At 43.3% G+C, this 19,062-nt stretch overlaps 1 protein-coding gene across 1 annotated transcript in view; it reads left to right on the forward strand.

Annotated features, from left to right (window-relative positions):
- LOC309702568 (uncharacterized protein) overlaps positions 1-19,062 on the forward strand; it is a 1,257,380-nt gene that overhangs the window by 440,078 nt on the left and 798,240 nt on the right. Inside the window, exon 13 of the mRNA XM_082527161.1 lies at positions 9,589-9,765. Within this exon, the coding sequence (XP_082383287.1) occupies positions 9,589-9,765 (177 nt within the window). The remainder of the gene's footprint in view (positions 1-9,588; positions 9,766-19,062) is intronic.

A 19,062-nucleotide genomic window follows, 5' to 3' on the forward strand; every position in this document is an offset into this window, starting at 1 on the left:
TGGCCATCGGTGAGGGTAGGGACGTAGATCGACCGGTAAATTGAGAGCTTCGCTTTTACACTCAGGTCCCTCTTCACCACGACGGACCGGTGCAGCGTCCGCATTACTGCAGCTGCAGCCCCAATTCGTCTGTCGATCTCCGGCTCCCTTCTCCCATCACTCGCGAACAAGACCCCGAGATACTTGAACTCCACTTGGGGCAGGAACTCATCCCCGACCCAGAGTGGGCACTCCACCCTTTTCCGGCTGAGAACCATGGCCTCAGATTTGGAGGTGCTGATCCTCATTCCCGCTGCTTCACACTTGGCTGCGAACCATTCCAGTGAGAGCTGGAGGCCCTCACCCAATGAAGCCAACAGAACCACATCATCCGCAAAAATCAAAGATGAGTTTCTGAGGCCACCAAAGTGAAAGCCCTCCACCACTTGGCTGCGCCTAGAAATCCTGTCCATAAAAATTATGAACAGAACCGGAGACAAAGGGCAGCCCTGGCGGAGCCCATCACCCACCGGGAACGAGTCCGACTTATTGCTGGCAATGCGAACCAAGCTCTTGCAATGGTTGTATAGGGATCGAATAGCCCGTAGCAATGGGCCAGACACCCCATACTCGCGCAATACCGCCCACAGGATACCCCGAGGGACACGGTCGAATGCCTTCTCCAAGTCCTTGAACTTCACAAGCGCATGGCACAACATAGAAGAGCCACCTCCACAGGACAAGACTCAGCAGTCCATCTGCATCTTAAGGATAAAGGACACTCTTTCGAGGATGCCAATGTTCACATTTTGGACAGAGAGGACAGATGGTTTGAAAGAGGAGTGAAAGAAGCCATCTATGTCCACTGTGAGCGACCATCTTTGAACAGAGGCGGGGGTTTACGACATCAACTCTCTACCATCTATAATCCAGTTTTGAGATCCCTTCCCAGACGCCTTAACGCCCACTCACATCCTGGGCCATCTGATCTCAGGAATTCGCATGATAAGGTGGGGCCAGGTTTCACAATGAACCCACCCGAAACTCTGGCTGATTGGGGCCCACACCCAGTTTCACACCTTGTCTCAAGCGATTAGAGGATCATCAGGGGGTCCTTTTGTCCCTCTGTGGGGGGTTACTCCCACTAGGTTTATATCTGGGACTCTCCACCATTTGACCTTAGAACTGAAGAAGCTTCTCGGATGAGAGGTGAAACGTCTTCAAGTAACTTAAAGAAGTCCAGACGCTTTTCTTTGCAAGCTCCTTTGACTACGATGACCTGGATGACTGAGAACCTACACAGACATATTATCAACACAAATTTCAATGTTAATGTCTTTCTTATAGTTTCCGAATAACATAAATTTTGTTTTATTTAAATTTAAGGACAATTTGTTTCTATCAAACCACTTCTTTAATATCTTTAACTCCTGTGTGATCACCTCCAAAACCTGTTGAAATTCCGCACCTGAACAAAGTACATTGGTATCATCTGCAAAAATTACAAACTTTAGTAACTTCAATACTTTACAATAGGGCTGCCACGATTAGTCGACTAGTCACGATTACGTCGACTATCAAAATCGTCAACGACTGATTTAATAGTCGACGCATCGTTTGAACCTTTCACAAAAGACGCAGGAATAAGTAGTAGGATTTAAGAGTGTAATAACGGACTGAAACAGAAGATGGCAGCACTGCATGTACAAGGATGCCAGCTGCCGTTAAACCCTGAAGAAGAAGTAGCTCTGTCCCAGAATTCATAGCGCAGCGCAGCTCAGTTTACAACAATGGCGGCAGATAGTTAGTTTTAATATTACTCTTATTATTCTTTCTGGGTCACAAAATAAACGTTTAACATATTTTCAGTCGAGAATGTAGCTGTGTAAACCTCAAATATCTGCTCAGTTTATCAAGACACCACATATTTTCAAAAGCGCTCCCACGTTTTCGGAGACGTCTGTTACCCACTAGCTCGATAGCTAGCTGGGGGCAAGGTTCACTAGAGTCCGCGAGAACACTGGACTCCCGGTAAATCGTTTTCAAACCCACCGCCGTCTTTCACTACTACTCAGGTTAAATATATATAAGTCACTTAGATAACTTCAAAATGTTATTGTTCGGCTTTTTTTTAAGTATTTTATTTGTTCCTGAGCAAATCGGTTTGGCTGAGATTTGTCTAATGGAAGGTATGGACTCAAGCGCGGAGCTCTGGGTTGAAGCAGACAGTGCGTTTATTTACAGTGCGTGAAAGATAGTCCTTAAACATCAATATATATATCCAACAATTGTCCTTTTTCTCAGTTCCCAGTCGTGGTGAAGGTGAGTTTCCCCGTGAGGTCTGTGTGCGCTCCTTCCGTGAGAGCTCCTTCTCCCGAAAACACCAGTGACTCCTTTACTCCACTCCTCCGTCCCGTACTTCCCTAATCTGAAAGTCGAGCAAACACAACAACGGGTGAGAAGGCTTGCCTGGCCACACAGGTGACAAGATCACGCGCACACTTAGCTACCGAGCTCCGAGTACAATCCAGCGTCGACTGCCGTCTGGACACATCGTTAAATACCTCCGTCTAGTGAGGAAAGATTAGCGACAGCTGGAGCCGACGATTACACTTCCGGGTCAGAGATCGGCCTTTCTCACTCTCTCGGAGACGCCGTTCCTCGGCAGCCAGACCCGCAGAGTAGGGAGGGAGAGAGAAAGAGAGGAGGGCATACACACACACACACACACGCCACAAACAAACAAGCAGATCGTCCGGGAAGACCGTCTGACCGTGACAAGATTAAAGTTATAATTTTTACACAGCTGAATAAATGTCAAGCAGACAACTGATTATCAGTGTGAGATGCTCGAGAATATACTCCGGTGTCCCGTTATATTTTAGATAGCAAGGAGTTTATTAAACTTCACCGAAACAATCTGCAAATTTCATTAAAATGTAGTAAACTATTGTTACGGATTCAAATATTGGGGATGGATACAGGAGGAAAAACCACAATAACAACACTGGTCCGGCCAGGTTAAGTCAAATGATGATTTTAATGATCACACGCATGGGAAATGGACACCGTATGCAGACAGCACCAGATCTCAAAATGGTGGAGCATTGATCAAACTCTTATAGCCTCTGGTGCCCCCACCTTATCATAAAAGCCTAAACATTCACATGCTTTTCTCTCACACGGCGCCTAAGCTATGACCTTGGCTCCCCGTTTATCTGCTCCTGCTGAGATGGGGCAGAAAACTCCAGCATGTTCCGTTCTCTTCTAATCAGACAAATAAGGCGATGACTTTCTGCAAACAGTATTTCTTATAACATCATAAAACAATATCATTCATCCACAATAAATCAGCAGTCTAATGTAATGCAAATCAGTTTAACTAATGCAATAGTTATCAGCTTCTTCTAATTCAGGAGAATAATGCAAACTAAAACTACCTAATAATTCACAATCTTTAATTAGGGGTCTAACATGGCATAAAATAATATTATAATCTAACACTATCATCTTGTCTTTATTTTTAGTTAGCACATATCTTAAACACTTCAAGCTGTAAGCTAATGATAGTTATATAAGAGCATATGCTCCTGGTGCAATAAGCTGTACGTTTTATGTGTAATGGATGATGATCTGATTAGTCGACTATCAAAATAATCGTTTGTGGCAGCCCTACTTTACAAATATCATTTATATACATAATAAACATTTTCGGACCCAATACTGATCCTTGAGGTACTCCACATTCAATATCCATCAATTTACATTTAAACTTATTTATTTGTACATATTGTACATTTGTACACATAGCTGTTTTTCCAAACCAGTACCACACCCCTGAACCCATATTTTTCCAGTTTGATTATTAGAATTTTGTGGTCAACAGTATCAAATACTTTTTTTTAGATCTAGAAAGACTCCAAGTGCATACTTCTTGTTATCCATACATCAGTGACTGTGGGTCAAACAGAAGCTCTCTGATTGGTTGCTGACCTTGGTCACCTGTCCACTCTCACCTGTTTGTGTTTGCTATCTCTTTGCTGTCTCCATCCTCTCTCTCCTTTCTATCCCTCTCTGTCTTTGTACGTCACTCAGGTCCAATGGAAACAGTGACATTTACAAACCAATCAAAGACAAACTGATCCATGTCAGGTTATAACAATATTCAAAGTGAATACAGGCTGCTGCTGGACACAGACAGGTAACATCATTGTGAGTTGCTGTCACCTGGATCTGGACTCATAAACACTGAAGCCCTGAACAGGAATACAAATCATTTTCTGCCAACTAGCGACACAGCAGCAGATAATGGCTCAGAAAGCTAAAATGAGCCAATCGTTTCTGTGTTTAGTTCCCCTGAAATCAGATCTGATATCAGCAGCTCTGAGTTCATTCATCATTATTGTCCAGTGATGAGATTTCTGCTCCGTTTGGTAACAGTCAGCAGGTTTTTCCTGCGTGTGGACGTGAACAGTCGTACCTGACAGCAGGTAGCAAACAGAGATCATCTTTCCAGCTGGAACTCTTCACTGAGCTGAACTCATTCAAAATGTTCTGGAGTCAAAACAGGAAACAGTCCAAATGTGTGTCTTCACTCTGACTCTGGATCAGATCTCAGTGACAGACTGTGGACATTATGGAAGCCTAAATGTGACACCATCTTCCTCCTTCATCTGCAGATTAAAGCCAAACAAAGATTGTCATTAAAAGTCTGCAGGTCTGAGAGAGACTCAATCGTCGTGTCATGTCAAACACAGTAAGAGGAGCTGAAGCACAGATGTGAAGAGCAGATTCATCAGATTATGACCTCACTCTGTTTTGTCTTCATATACATTCAGTCTGTGTTTATAATGCAGATTTTCTGCTTTTATAATAACACATTTTATATTTTCTATCATCACAGACTGACTCACTGTCGACTGTCAGAGTCTCACTGTGAAGTTGTGGCATCAGCTCTGAAGTCCAACCCCTCCCATCTGACAGAGCTGGACATGAGTAGAAATAATGACCTCCAGGATTCATCAGTGAAGCTTCTGTGTGCTGGACTGGAGAGTCCAAACTGTCGACTGGAGACTCTGAGGTGAGTTCACTGACTGCGGCTGTTGTAGTTTTTCTATATTTCAGGTCTTTGATTGATGTTTGAAGCTTTCTTTAGTTCCTAAATGTTCAGGATGTTTCTGAAGACAAATGTGAAGAAGTTTGAGTGCTTTCAGAAATGTTGTCTTTCCAAACGACTGAACAACAGTTTTTCCTTTTGGCTCCAAAAAGAAGTGACAGACTTGAGCAGGGTTCATTTAAAGGCTGACAGAAGTGGAGTGGTGACGGGGAGATGTTTGACAGGACAGTGTTTCAGCCTCCACAGGTTCATGTTGTGCTCCATCAGTCAGTGAAGATGAAGTCAGTGCTGATGAGGCTGTAGAGTGTGGGAGGGATGTGAATGAGGATGATGAAGATCTGATGATAGCAGATAAAAACAGGCTGTAGAGACTTTGAGCCATACAGGGCACACAGTGTGTGTACAGAAAAGCTGAAATCATTATGGAGGCCTCACTGGGATATGGAAGCATCACAGTACAGCTTCAGTGAAGCATTAAAGTCTCTGATATGAGATGAGAAATGAAGCAGCCAGAGCTTTTTCATGAGTGGAAATCCACTGTGACTGTGAGCTGCTGCTACAGCCTCCAGATTAGCCAGCAGCTCATCCTGCTCAACATTTTCTCACCAACTTTAATGGAAGTGTGATGTTTTCAGCTGGAGTGATGGTCAGGGTGGCCTCCCTCTCCTCTTCTTCTCCTCTTCCTCCACCTTCCACTTTGTAGACGCTCCCTGAGCACTGGTCTCACAGCCAGCTGCACATAGAGACCAGTGTTGTTAGTCAAGATCAGAAGATGACTTGTTGGAATGAAAATGAGCTTGTAGTTTGTCTGCTTTAATAATGTGACTGGAAAAAGGTGTTGGACTTCAAATATGTCCATTTCTTTCACACTTCACCTTTAAAAGTGAAGCCTTGTGGTTCCTGGAAGGAAAAACACGACTTTTTCAAGTCTTTGTCCTGTTTTTATGATAAATGTACGACTTTAATGTGAAACCTTCAGAGTTTTTTCTCTTGTTGTGTTTGTTTGAAGCTGCTTCCTGTTGGCTTCAGCTCAGGGTTCGTACGGGTGCTTGAAATCCTTGAAAATGCTTGAATTGTAATGTTGTCTTTTCAAGGTTTGAAAAGTGCTTGAATTTCAGATGTGGTGCTTAAAAGTGCTTGAAAGTGTAACTGTATTTAATTCACCACAATTAACTATCTGATTGAATAGTTTTCTTATCAGATAGAGAAATAAAATGAGTCGCAAAATGTAAAAGCAAAATTTCCCCACCTGGGCTGCCTTGCCCCTCTGTCTGTTTCAACATGTTACCCCGCCCCTCCTCGGACAGTCAGGGATGAGTGCGCTAACATACCTTTAGGTTGCTGTTTTAATATGTGTTTGATGAAAAACGACAGTCGCATGATAGGTGAGTCCTAGTAAATAATTTTCCAATACGTGTACGTTAAACATGCTATTTTTTAAAATTATGATTATTTTTTTTCTAGCTATCAAACTCACTGGAGAAATGACTGAAATGCACTGAGTGTGATTCAGTATGGCAGCGCTATTATAGAATATGCTGTGAACTTAGCTAACATTACTTAGCAGTGATATGAGTTAATTTACTCAAGTGAAAGCTTTAAACATTAGCCTGATACATAACTAGCTAACTTAAGGCTTTCTGATTAACCCTCTGGGGTCGACGGACCCAGAGTCTTCATTTCAACTTGGGTCAAACGTGCGGACTTCAAACTATGTACCAGTTTTTAAATTGTGTTGATAGGTCACGTAAAACCAGTGTTTGTTTTTTCTGAATACAACAGTGGCGTTTACTCCAAGAAGAAATGGTAAAACCTGCGTTTTCTAAGGAGAGTGCTAGCAAACGCTTTGCTTGTGAGTGAAAAAAGAAAAAGAAAAAACACTCCTTCACTATTGGTGGGAAAATGTACCATGTCGACCAATCAAAAAGTTATATGGCAACATGACATTTGGTTGTTTTGGAAGAGGGGGAAGTTTAGGAGTGACAGGTGAGTGAGCGAAAGAGAGAGGGAGAGAGAGAGAGAGTTTTGATACGTTAGAGATTTGTGACGTTTACCATGTTTGGAGTCTCAAGTTAGTGTGTTGTCTTGTGTAGTTAGTGTGTAGTGTAGTTGTTGTTTTGTTTTGTGTGTCAGTTCTACTACTGAACGTCACAGTTGCTGCCTTAAAGCCACCAAAGGCAGATTGCAGTGTGTGATGGACCGAATGTACAATTTCTGTTTGCATTTCAAGTTATGAAAATGATTTGTTAAACATGCTTGTGGTTCTTACAGTCAAAAATATCACTTTCTACTTGTATTTTGTTGTTGTGCTGATACAGTTTGTCAAAATGAGAAAATAACAGATTGGCAAGAGAAACAGTCTTTAAAGGTGAAATAGAGGCCGAATCAAAAGTAGTCAAAAACGGCCAATTATACCCTGGACCCCAGATTGTTAAAGGCTAAAAGCAAAGTTGTCACCAAGTACTGTTTATACACAGCAAATCCAGCATGTCCAAATTAACACTGTCGGATTTGATTTCAACACTATTAAAGTGTCTATATGGGTCCACACCAGAGAGTGTTAATTTAACTCTTTTTGGAGAGTTGGTACGTTAACTCTGATTTAGTGTTAAACACCAAATCTGTCTGGAGTTGATCATTTAACACTTGGTGTTAAGAGTTTATATATTAACTCTCAAAGAGTATTTTAGTTTAACTACGTAAGAGTTATCTTTTAATTCATTCTAAAAAGTGGGAATTTTACTGTTCTGATCTTCTAGAAATTTCTTTTGGAAATAAACATTTACTAAAAAGATGCAATGGTTGTTGAAAAACATTTATTCTGAACTGTGCACCACAATTTCAAAACATTTTCTGAAAGATGTAACAGTATACATGTTCTCACTTTCATTAGAATTTTGTTTATCAAAAGGTCTGACATGGTAAATGCAAATAACAGCATTCTCATCACTTATTTCTTCAATACAATATGCATGTCCTTCATTCATCACTTTGTGGAACTTCAACGCACTTCTGCTCTCCCCCATATTCCATCTTCACAAGCATATCCTGTGCGGAGATCGAATAAAAATTAGTTGACATTAATTAATGGCACAAATAATCCAGTAAACAATTGCAGCACAGTAAAAAAAAAAAAAAGGAATCCTCTTTGAGCCATTACTTGTGTAAAGTATTTTCCCAAAAGACAAAGACACAGGCAACAGGTAATACTGAACTAAATGTAAAACCTCAACCTTTTTCATTTTTACCTAAACCGTGTGCACAAAACTCTGGAGGGATCTATGCTAACGCAGAATCCAGTCAGGACGTCAGCTACTGCTGTTTGCTCGTTTGTTTGTTTTTTATGGGCGATCGTTTTCAGGCTTCAAGCAGCACCATTATACCAACATTTCACATTCTAGACATTGTTTTAGGTGTATTTGACCAAAGATTTGACTGAAAATTCACATGCAAGCTTTTTTTCAAGGCTGTGGTATTTGCCCGCAGACAATACCTTTCAGCTAGCTAAAACAGAATATTATGCTATCACCGAGCAACATGGCTAATGCCTTTCACACAGCTTTGTCTCAACTCCAAAGAGCCACAGAAGTAAAAGCTAATAACAATTGAAACAATCTTTGAAAAAATGACTTACCAAGCATGGCAAACAACTCAAATATGTAGAGCAAAATGTTCTGAAACGGCTTCACTTCAGCTTCGATTGGAGCCGTGCTGGGGGCGGAGTCTGTGAATTTACTCTGTTGGTGTCATAGCCCCTGTAGGAGTTCAGAGTTAAGAGGTCAAGAGTTAATGTTTCCATTGTAACACCTCCAGATTTGACAGCGAAACACTCATTTTTAACACTCGATTTTAACTACTATCATTTTACACCTCAGAGTTACATTAAAAGAATGTGACTCTACTTAGAGTAAAATTAACTCTACTTTTGCAAGGAGACTATTAACACCAAAAAATTTAACACTTTTGAATTTGCTGTGTATTTGAGTGTATTGCTGCAGCTTTTTTGAGTATTAACTTGGTGCCTTTGGGTGAAATAACGGTAATAGAGTGGTCCATATGGTCACAAAGAATAGCCACTTGTTTCTGTGTTACCAAAGTTCCCCGGCTTTCATTCAAAATGTGTTTATCGTCAGCACCTGCACATTTAACTACTTTAACATTATAAATGTCTTCAAGCTCACACTGAGGCCTGTGGGGCACAATCAGCCACTGAGACAGTTCACACATTTATGTGTATTTGTATATGAATATTTCATACTTTAAGGCTGCCTGTTTTTATGATAAATGTACGACTTTAATGTGAAACATTCAGAGTTTTTTCTCTTGTTGTGTTTGTTTGAAGCTGCTTCCTGTTGGCTTCAGCTGTTTGGAGTTTCCATTTTCTAAACTTCTACATTCTGAACCTTCTTCAGCTCTGAACAGATGATGAAACACTGAATGATTTCAAGCTCACACTTTGTCTAATAAACTTACATCTTTCATTCTTTATACAGATTGTGGAACTGTGGTTTGTCAGAGATCAGCTGTGATTATCTGGCAGCAGCACTGAAGTCCAACCCCTCCCATCTTAGAGAGCTGGAGCTGAGCTTCAACTACAACCTGCAGGATCCAGGAGTGAAGCATTTGTGTGGTTTTCTAGAGAGTCCAGGATGTGGACTTGAAACTCTGAGGTCAGTCAGCATGTTTTAGTTGTGCTGAGATGAATATGATGTGAAAGTTGTGCTGACACTAAACTGCAGACATCAGGCTGATATTATACTGATCCACACTGAGGATCTTCATGGTAAAGTCTGTTTTCTTCTTCTCTGGTTTAGTCCATTGACTGCAGCAGAACAATGTTCACATTTCAAACAGTGAGACTCAACGTATGGCCCGCGGCCCACACGCGGCCTGCCCACCTTTCCTGATTCAGAGAGAGGGGACCCTGATTAACTGTGTTGTGTTCTTCCTCACAGTTCTAAGTATCAGACACAACAATGAATAATCCACAGCTGACTGTCTTTAGCAGGTCAAAGGTCACGGCACACAGCAGACAGTGGGAAATATTATAATTCTGATCATTTATCAGCACATATCCATATGTATAAAAACAAAGCTGACACTGTGAGACTTGATCAGAGGTGTGATCATCACAGCAGAGGCCTTTGTGTCAAAGTCACTGAGGATCAAACAGAAACACATGAAGCAGATTTTCCTGTTCTGGCTTTTTATAGCAGATAACCTTCAAAATATTCTGCAGTCCATCAAAAACTGATGAATCAACATGTGAACATGAGCTGATGCTGCTGAAGTGAAGCAAAGTTACAGAGGTTTGATTACAGACACAGCTGAGAGTTTGTAATCTGTCATCATTTTAAAAGGTTTAAATTTCTTCAGTATTGAACAGCAGAAATGAGGCTTTGTTTTCGGAGGCCGACAGCAGTGAACACAACAGCAGACTGGTGCGTAATAAGCAGTGAATAATGCAGGAAACAGATTTTTGAAGGTAAACTGTTCTTGAAGTACACTGAGAGAGAGAGAGCTGTGCAGGAAGTAAACGTCAAAGTTAGAGAGAATTCATGACGATGTTCATCAAACGTAAAGCGTAGTTTGGATCTTCTTTTGCTGCTGGTTCAGTTGGTTTTGGTTGGAGACAGATGAAACCTGCAGCTTCAGGATCTGTGAGCTGTCCACTTTCAGCCCCGACGGCGTGTCCGTGTACGTGCCGTCGAGTGAACGATCCATGCTCTGTGTTTCCATCTTTGTGTGTTTAGCTGCTCTCATTTACTGTTTTATCTGTTTGCTTGTTGTTGAAATACTTTTGGGAGCTTTAACCTGAGATTCTGGCAAAATACATTGATATTAAAAATCGATTCAGGATTGAATGAATCAACATCGCTTTATTCAAATTAAAACGATTTAAATAGGAAAATCCATTTTTTTACACCCGCCTCTAATGCTGGGTAATGTCAGCTGGTCCATGTGCAGCTGGCTGTGAGGCTCAGGGAGCGTCTACAAAGTGCAACACTGAAAGAACATCATCCATAAATATTGAGTAATAACTGGACTCTCATACAGCGAGACTCAAATGCCTTTAAACATCAGCTTATCCTGCTGATCCAAGTCCAACACTGAGTTTGTAAAAACATGTTTGTCAATCATTTTGTTTGGTTTCTGAGGAAAATGATTCAATAACTTGCTGCTAATACACAACATTTCATCATATTTCCTCATAACCCTCTTTTGTCTGACCATTTGAATCCCATTTGAATTTGCAATAAAGGATCCACAGAGTTTGTTGACAATAATGACAGTAGATGTTTGTGTGAAAGTGCTGGAAGCAAATTAGTGTGTGATGTGTGATGATGGGGAAAATGGCGCCGGTGAGGTTGGCTGCCGTCACGACTGCTCCGACCACTTTTTCTTTGTCTTTGTTTTTTAAGTTAGTTTTCAGCGTTTCTAAATTGGCAAAATCATCACCATTGGGTACATTAGGTATGACAGTGACACTCTTGTTTCTATTGGTATACAATGTACTCACAATTCGAAGTTTCTAACTCCGGATCCGAGCTGGCCGAGTGAGATCTTGAGGGAGAACAAAGGGAAGCGGCGGCGGCCTAGAGGGAAGCGAGCCGGTGTCAGGAACAGGCTGAGAGCTCGTGCACACCACACACCTCTGCCTAGCATCCAGCTCGCCAACGTCCAGTCACTGGAGAACAAGCTTGATGACCTCAGGGCCAGGATAAAGTTCCAGAGAGACATTCGGGACTGCAATCCCCTCTGCTTCACCGAGACATGGCTGAACCCAGCGGTGCCGGACCATGCCATCCAGCCGGCCGAGTTCTTGTCGTTTCACCGCATGGACAGGACACGGGACTCGGGGAAGTCAAGAGGAGGCGGTGTGTGTTTAATGGTGAACAACAACTGGTGCAACAGTGCGAACGTTGTTCCTCTCACACGCTCCTGCACACCAAATCTAGAACTACTATCCATCATGTGTCGTCCTTTTTATCTACCTCTGGAATTTACATCGGTCATTATAAGTGCCGTTTATATTCCACCACAAGCGGACACGGTCACCGCCTTATGTGAGCTGCATGAGGCACTCACACAGCACCAGACACAACACCGGGACGCTGCGCTTATTGTTACGGGAGATTTTAATAGTGCCAACCTCAAACGCGCAGCGCCGAACTTTTATCAACACATCACCTGCCCCACCAGAGGTGAAAGGACACTGGACCACTGCTACACTACGGTCAAGGACGGCTACAAGCCACAATCTCGCCCTCCGTTTGGCAAATCCGATCATGCCTCCATCTTCCTCATGCCAAAATATAAACAAAGGCTGAAACAGGAAGTTCCGGTTCAGAGGAAGGTCGCGCGCTGGACGGATCAATCGGTGGCCGCGTTACAGGACGCACTCGATGACGCAGACTGGGGCATGTTCAGAAACAGCTCCGATGATGATGTCAACGTGTTTACAGAAGCGGTTGTGGGATTCATCGGGAAACTAGCGGATGATACCGTGGAGACAAAAACTATCACAACGTTTCCCAACCAGAAGCCGTGGGTGGATAAAACCATCCGCGACGCTCTGAGATCCCGCACCGTTGCCTACAACACGGGACTCACGACGGGGGACATGGACCCGTACAAAGCCGCGTCATATAACGTGCGGAGGGTGGTGAAAGAGGCGAAGCAGCGCTACGGGAGGAAACTAGAGTCACAACTCCAACAGAGTGACTCTAGGAGCCTGTGGCGGGGACTAAGGACAATAACGGACTATAAATCTGTGAAGGTTCTCAGTCATCCAGGTCATCTTTCGAGGATGCCAATGTTCACATTTTGGACAGAGAGGACAGATGGTTTGAAAGAGGAGTGAAAGAAATGGTAAATGGCCTGTATTTATATAGCGCTTTACTAGTCCCTAAGGACCCCAAAGCGCTTTACATATCCAGTCATCCACCCATTCACACACACATTCACACACTGGTGATGGCAAGCTACATTGTAGCCACAGCCACCCTGGGGCGCACTGACAGAGGCGAGGCTGCCGGACACTGGCGCCACCGGGCCCTCTGACCACCACCAGTAGGCAACGGGTGAAGTGTCTTGCCCAAGGACACAACGACCGAGACTGTCCAAGCCGGGGCTCGAACCGGCAACCTTCCGATTACAAGGCGAACTCCCAACTCTTGAGCCACGATCGCCCCAGAAGAAGCCATCTATGTCCACTGTGAGCGACCATCTTTGAACAGAGGCGGGGGCTTACGACATCAACTCTCTACCATCTATAATCCAGTTTTGAGATCCCTTCCCAGACGCCTTAACGCCCACTCACATCCTGGGCCATCTGATCTCAGGAATTCGCATGATAAGGTGGGGCCAGGTTTCACAATGAACCCACCCGAAACTCTGGCTGATTGGGGCCCACACCCAGTTTCACACCTTGTCTCAAGCGATTAGAGGATCATCAGGGGGTCCTTTTGTCCCTCTGTGGGGGGTTACTCCCACTAGGTTTATATCTGGGACTCTCCACCATTTGACCTTAGAACTGAAGAAGCTTCTCGGATGAGAGGTGAAACGTCTTCAAGTAACTTAAAGAAGTCCAGACGCTTTTCTTTCCAAGCTCCTTTGACAACGGACTATAAAGCACCAACAACCGGTATGACAAACGCGGCCGTGACTCTGGCAGACGAGCTGAACACTTTCTATGCTCGCTTCGAGGCTGCAGCTAAGGACTCCAACAATGCTAGTGCTAGCAGCGCTAACGGCTGCAGACAGGAAGATACTGCCAGCACCGGAAACGTTCTCGTCATCTCCAAGCATGAAGTAAGGAGAGCCTTCAACAGAGTGAACACCAGGAAAGCAGCAGGACCAGACGGCATCCCAGGTCGTATCCTCAGACACTGCGCATACCAGCTAGCTCCTGTGTTCACTGAGATATTCAACATCTCTTTATCTCAGTCGGTGATCCCCACATGCTTCAAAGAGTCCATCATTGTTCCTGTCCCGAATAAACCCCACCCTGCTTCTCTCAATGACTATCGCCCTGTAGCCCTCACCTCAGTAGTGATGAAGTGTTTTGAACGCCTGGTCAGAGACTTCATCATTTCTTCACTACCAGACACACTGGACCCACTACAGTTCGCTTACCATCCAAATCGTTCCACAGACAATGCCATCTCTCATCTCCTCTACACATCACTCACTCACTTGGACACTAGAAGGGGGAATTATGTTAAAATGCTCTTCATAGACTACAGCTCTGCATTTAATACCATAATTCCCTCCACACTCACCACCAAGCTGGAGCATCTGGGACTCAGCTCATCTATGTGTCAGTGGATCTCCAACTTCCTAACTGGCAGACCACAGGCAGTAAGGATGGGCGGACATGTCTCAGCCTCCACCACTCTCAGCACTGGAGCCCCCCAGGGGTGTGTTCTGAGCCCCTTGCTGTACTCTTTGTACACATATGACTGTGTGGCCACTACCAGCTCCGCCACCATCATCAAGTTTGCTGACGACACCGTCGTGGTGGGCCTGATCTCTGATAACAACGAGACAGCCTACCTGAAGGAGATTAGGAATCTGGAGAACTGGTGCCAGAGGAACAACCTCCTTCTAAACGTCAGTAAGACAAAGGAGCTGATAGTGGACTTCAGCACTAAGCAGGAGAGGAACTACCAGACCCCCGTCATCAACGAGTGCCCAGTGGAGAGAGTGGACAGCTTCAAATACCTCGGAGTTCACATCACGCAGGACCTGTCATGGTCCTGTCACATCAACACCGTGGAGAAAAAGGCCCGACAGCGTCTCTACCACCTCAGACGCTTGAGAGACTTCCAACTGCCCTCCAAGGTGCTCAGGAACTTTTACTCGTGCACCATAGAGAGCATCCTGACGGGAAACATCTTAACCTGGTTCGGGAACAGCACCATACAGGACAGACGAGCTCTACAGAGGGTTATGCGGTCAGCTGAGCGCACCATCCGCTCCGAGCTCCCTGACCTGCACTCAATCTACAGCAGGCGGTGCTGGACCAAGGCCAGGAAGATCGTGAAGAACCTCAGCCATCCCAACAACAGACTGTTCTCTCTGTTGAGGTCAGGAAAGCGATTCCGCTCCCTGAAGACCAACACAGAGAGACTGAGGAGGAGCTTCTTCCCGCAGGCGATACGGTCTCTCAATCACAATCACACCACCACACAGTACTGACCCACACATATAGTTCTTACACACACACTGGACATTCTGGACATTGTTATCACTTAAATCACTTTAAGCATATTTGCACTGCACAAGACATAATGTGGATTGCACAACACTGGTCACTATATTCTTCATTTCCAGTTAATACTTGTACAGCTGCTGTTATTGTGTATATATATATATATTTATTTATATTTCTTCATACATTCTTATATAGTTCGATATTGTGTATTTTGTTGTACAGTTATTTTATTTTCAACTTTAATTTATATATTTTATCTTATTCTTTCCCAGTTAAATTTACTCTTCATTCTAATTTGTGTTGTACAGTTATTTCATTTTTAACCTTAATTTATATTTTATTCCTTCCTAGTTAAATTTACCCTTTTTAATTTTTCATATTTATTTCCTATCTTATTCATAGCCTTTTCCTTTTTTTTTCTTTAGGTCACGAGCTGTTGTCTAAGCATTTCACTGCATATCGTACTGTGTATGACTGTGTATGTGACAAATAAAATTTGAATTTGATTTATTTGTTCTTTCAGTTTTGCACTTTGTAGACTCTCCCTGAGCACTGGTCTCACAGCCAGCTGCACATAGAGACCAGTGTTGTTAGTCCAGGTCAGAAGATGACTTGTTGGAATGAAAATGAGCTTGTAGTTTGTCTGCTTTAATAATGTGACTGGAAAAAGGTGTTGGACTTCAAATATGTCCATTTCTTTCACACTTCACCTTTAAAAGTGAAGCCTTGTGGTTCCTGGAAGGAAAAACACGACTTTTTCAAGTCTTTGTCCTGTTTTTATGATAAATGTACGACTTTAATGTGAAACCTTCAGAGTTTTTTCTCTTGTTGTGTTTGTTTGAAGCTGCTTCCTGTTGGCTTCAGCTCAGGGTTCGTACGGGTGCTTGAAATCCTTGAAAATGCTTGAATTGTAATGTTGTCTTTTCAAGGTTTGAAAAGTGCTTGAATTTCAGATGTGGTGCTTAAAAGTGCTTGAAAGTGTAACTGTATTTAATTCACCACAATTAACTATCTGATTGAATAGTTTTCTTATCAGATAGAGAAATAAAATGAGTCGCAAAATGTAAAAGCAAAATTTCCCCACCTGGGCTGCCTTGCCCCTCTGTCTGTTTCAACATGTTACCCCGCCCCTCCTCGGACAGTCAGGGATGAGTGCGCTAACATACCTTTAGGTTGCTGTTTTAATATGTGTTTGATGAAAAACGACAGTCGCATGATAGGTGAGTCCTAGTAAATAATTTTCCAATACGTGTACGTTAAACATGCTATTTTTTAAAATTATGATTATTTTTTTTCTAGCTATCAAACTCACTGGAGAAATGACTGAAATGCACTGAGTGTGATTCAGTATGGCAGCGCTATTATAGAATATGCTGTGAACTTAGCTAACATTACTTAGCAGTGATATGAGTTAATTTACTCAAGTGAAAGCTTTAAACATTAGCCTGATACATAACTAGCTAACTTAAGGCTTTCTGATTAACCCTCTGGGGTCGACGGACCCAGAGTCTTCATTTCAACTTGGGTCAAACGTGCGGACTTCAAACTATGTACCAGTTTTTAAATTGTGTTGATAGGTCACGTAAAACCAGTGTTTGTTTTTTCTGAATACAACAGTGGCGTTTACTCCAAGAAGAAATGGTAAAACCTGCGTTTTCTAAGGAGAGTGCTAGCAAACGCTTTGCTTGTGAGTGAAAAAAGAAAAAGAAAAAACACTCCTTCCCTATTGGTGGAAAAATGTACCATGTCGACCAATCAAAAAGTTATATGGCAACATGACTGTTCTGTCACCATGTAACCGGGTTCTGTTTAAATAGATTTTCCCTGAGAAAGTTACTCTTTAGTGCCCTCTTCTGGCACGACCTGGTGTAACATGCGCGACTCTGTCTCTGTTCGATGATGTCATCAGAAAGTGCATGTTATAGTTTGGGGAAAAGACTTCTCCTGTTCTCCGGTCCTCTGCTGTAGTGGCAATCGCCTCCCTTAAGATGGTCTTTAAGGGCATTGTCGGTATGTAATTCTGTTCTACCCTTACTAATGAACAAATCTACTTGAAGTAATGTGATTGCAGTGTTTACTTAATAGAAACGTTTGTAAAGAGAGGATTTGTAAACGCTTTCGGCTAAACAAGCAATTTGTGCTGTTATTGTGTATTTGTCCTCATCTGTGATTTCTAAGAGCATTTCATGTTGTTTCTCAGTTTTACCCTACTTCAACTGGCCTAAGTAAAGGGAGTGAAGTCAAACCCTCTTGTCTGCGTGGTCATTTTGAAGAGGAGTTTAGTCTGAATGTCGACTCTAGCAAGGCGTTAGAGGCAGAGGACATTACATTAAAACGACATCCTCTCAAAGACCAGTCTCGTGAAGAACTGGACAGCAAGTAGAGCTATCCTCCAGAAACAGCTCAGCTCTAAGATTCAGCTGCAGATGTAGGAAAAATCCAACCGACAGCAACATGTCACAGAGAACCAGCGCATCAATGAAAACCAGATCTAATATATCTGGCTCCTCCAGGCATACCAGGAGTTCAGCTGCAAGTAAGGCAGCCGCCGCACAAGCACGTGCAGAAGCTGAGGCAGCTAAGGCTGAAGCAGCATTTGTGGATAAAGAGAACGATCTGAAGCTGCAGCAAGCAGAACTGGAAGCTTCTATGCAGCTTCGAAAAATACGTCTTGAAGCGTCATTAGATAAAGTACGCATGGAAAAAAGGGCTGCAGCTGCAGAAGCAAAAGCAGAAGTTTTGGAGGCTGCAGTGATCCAAGATAATAGCGAGGGTCTTAGTGAAATAGATGTTCCTGCTGACGACCCAGTAACGCGCACAAGAGAATATGTGAAAGGTGCCTCACATGGCAGCCAAACCACGCCCATTCTAGAAACCTCCAATGATAACACGGAGATGAAACTCCCTCAGCATTCACCGACCATAGACTCCTACCCCAAGATCTTTACGCCAGGATCCGATGTACATTTTCGACCAAGCCTCAAACCAGTTGCGACACCACACATCCAAATCCAAACCACACCCATAATAGCAAATCTAAAGGATCATTTCCCAGGCAAGACTGATCAAAGTGAGACCTACACCCCTAAACAAGAACCAACGGTCAATTATGCACGACAGCCTCTGGACAGCGGCTACACCGGCACCGCATATATCACAACCCCAGACAACTCCGGTCACCCACATGAGACCACATGCCAGGAAAGGGACCCACTGTACACTCCACTAGAAATGGAGCAGAACATGTCAGACCTTGTTAGATTTATGGCTCGACGTGAACTGGTGACTACAGGGCTCCTTCACTTCAATGACCGCCCTGAATGCTACAGAGCCTGGAAAGCATCGTTTATGAATGCCATCAGAGGTCTCAACCTCTCACCAAGTGAACAGCTTGACCTCCTTGTGAAATGGCTAGGTAAGGACTCAGCTGAACATGCCAGACGAATACGATCCGTGTATGCGAACCAACCAGCAAACGGACTCAGAGCTATGTGGGATAGGCTTAATGAATGCTATGGTGCACCAGAGGTCATCGAGGGTGCCTTTTTGAAAAGGTTAGACAACTTTCCCAAGATCCCAAACAGAGACGGTCGTAAGCTAAGAGAGCTGGGAGACTTGCTGTTGGAAATACAGGCTGTCAAAGAAGATGGAGACCTGCTTGGGTTTAGTTATCTGGATACCCCTCGTGGTGTTACCCCTGTGGTGCAGAAGCTGCCATTTTACCTCCAGGAAAAATGGCTTTCTCTAG

The sequence above is a fragment of the Aulonocara stuartgranti genome, assembly GCF_965226115.1.
Source record: "Aulonocara stuartgranti genome assembly, chromosome: 3".
Classification (NCBI taxonomy): domain Eukaryota; kingdom Metazoa; phylum Chordata; class Actinopteri; order Cichliformes; family Cichlidae; genus Aulonocara; species Aulonocara stuartgranti.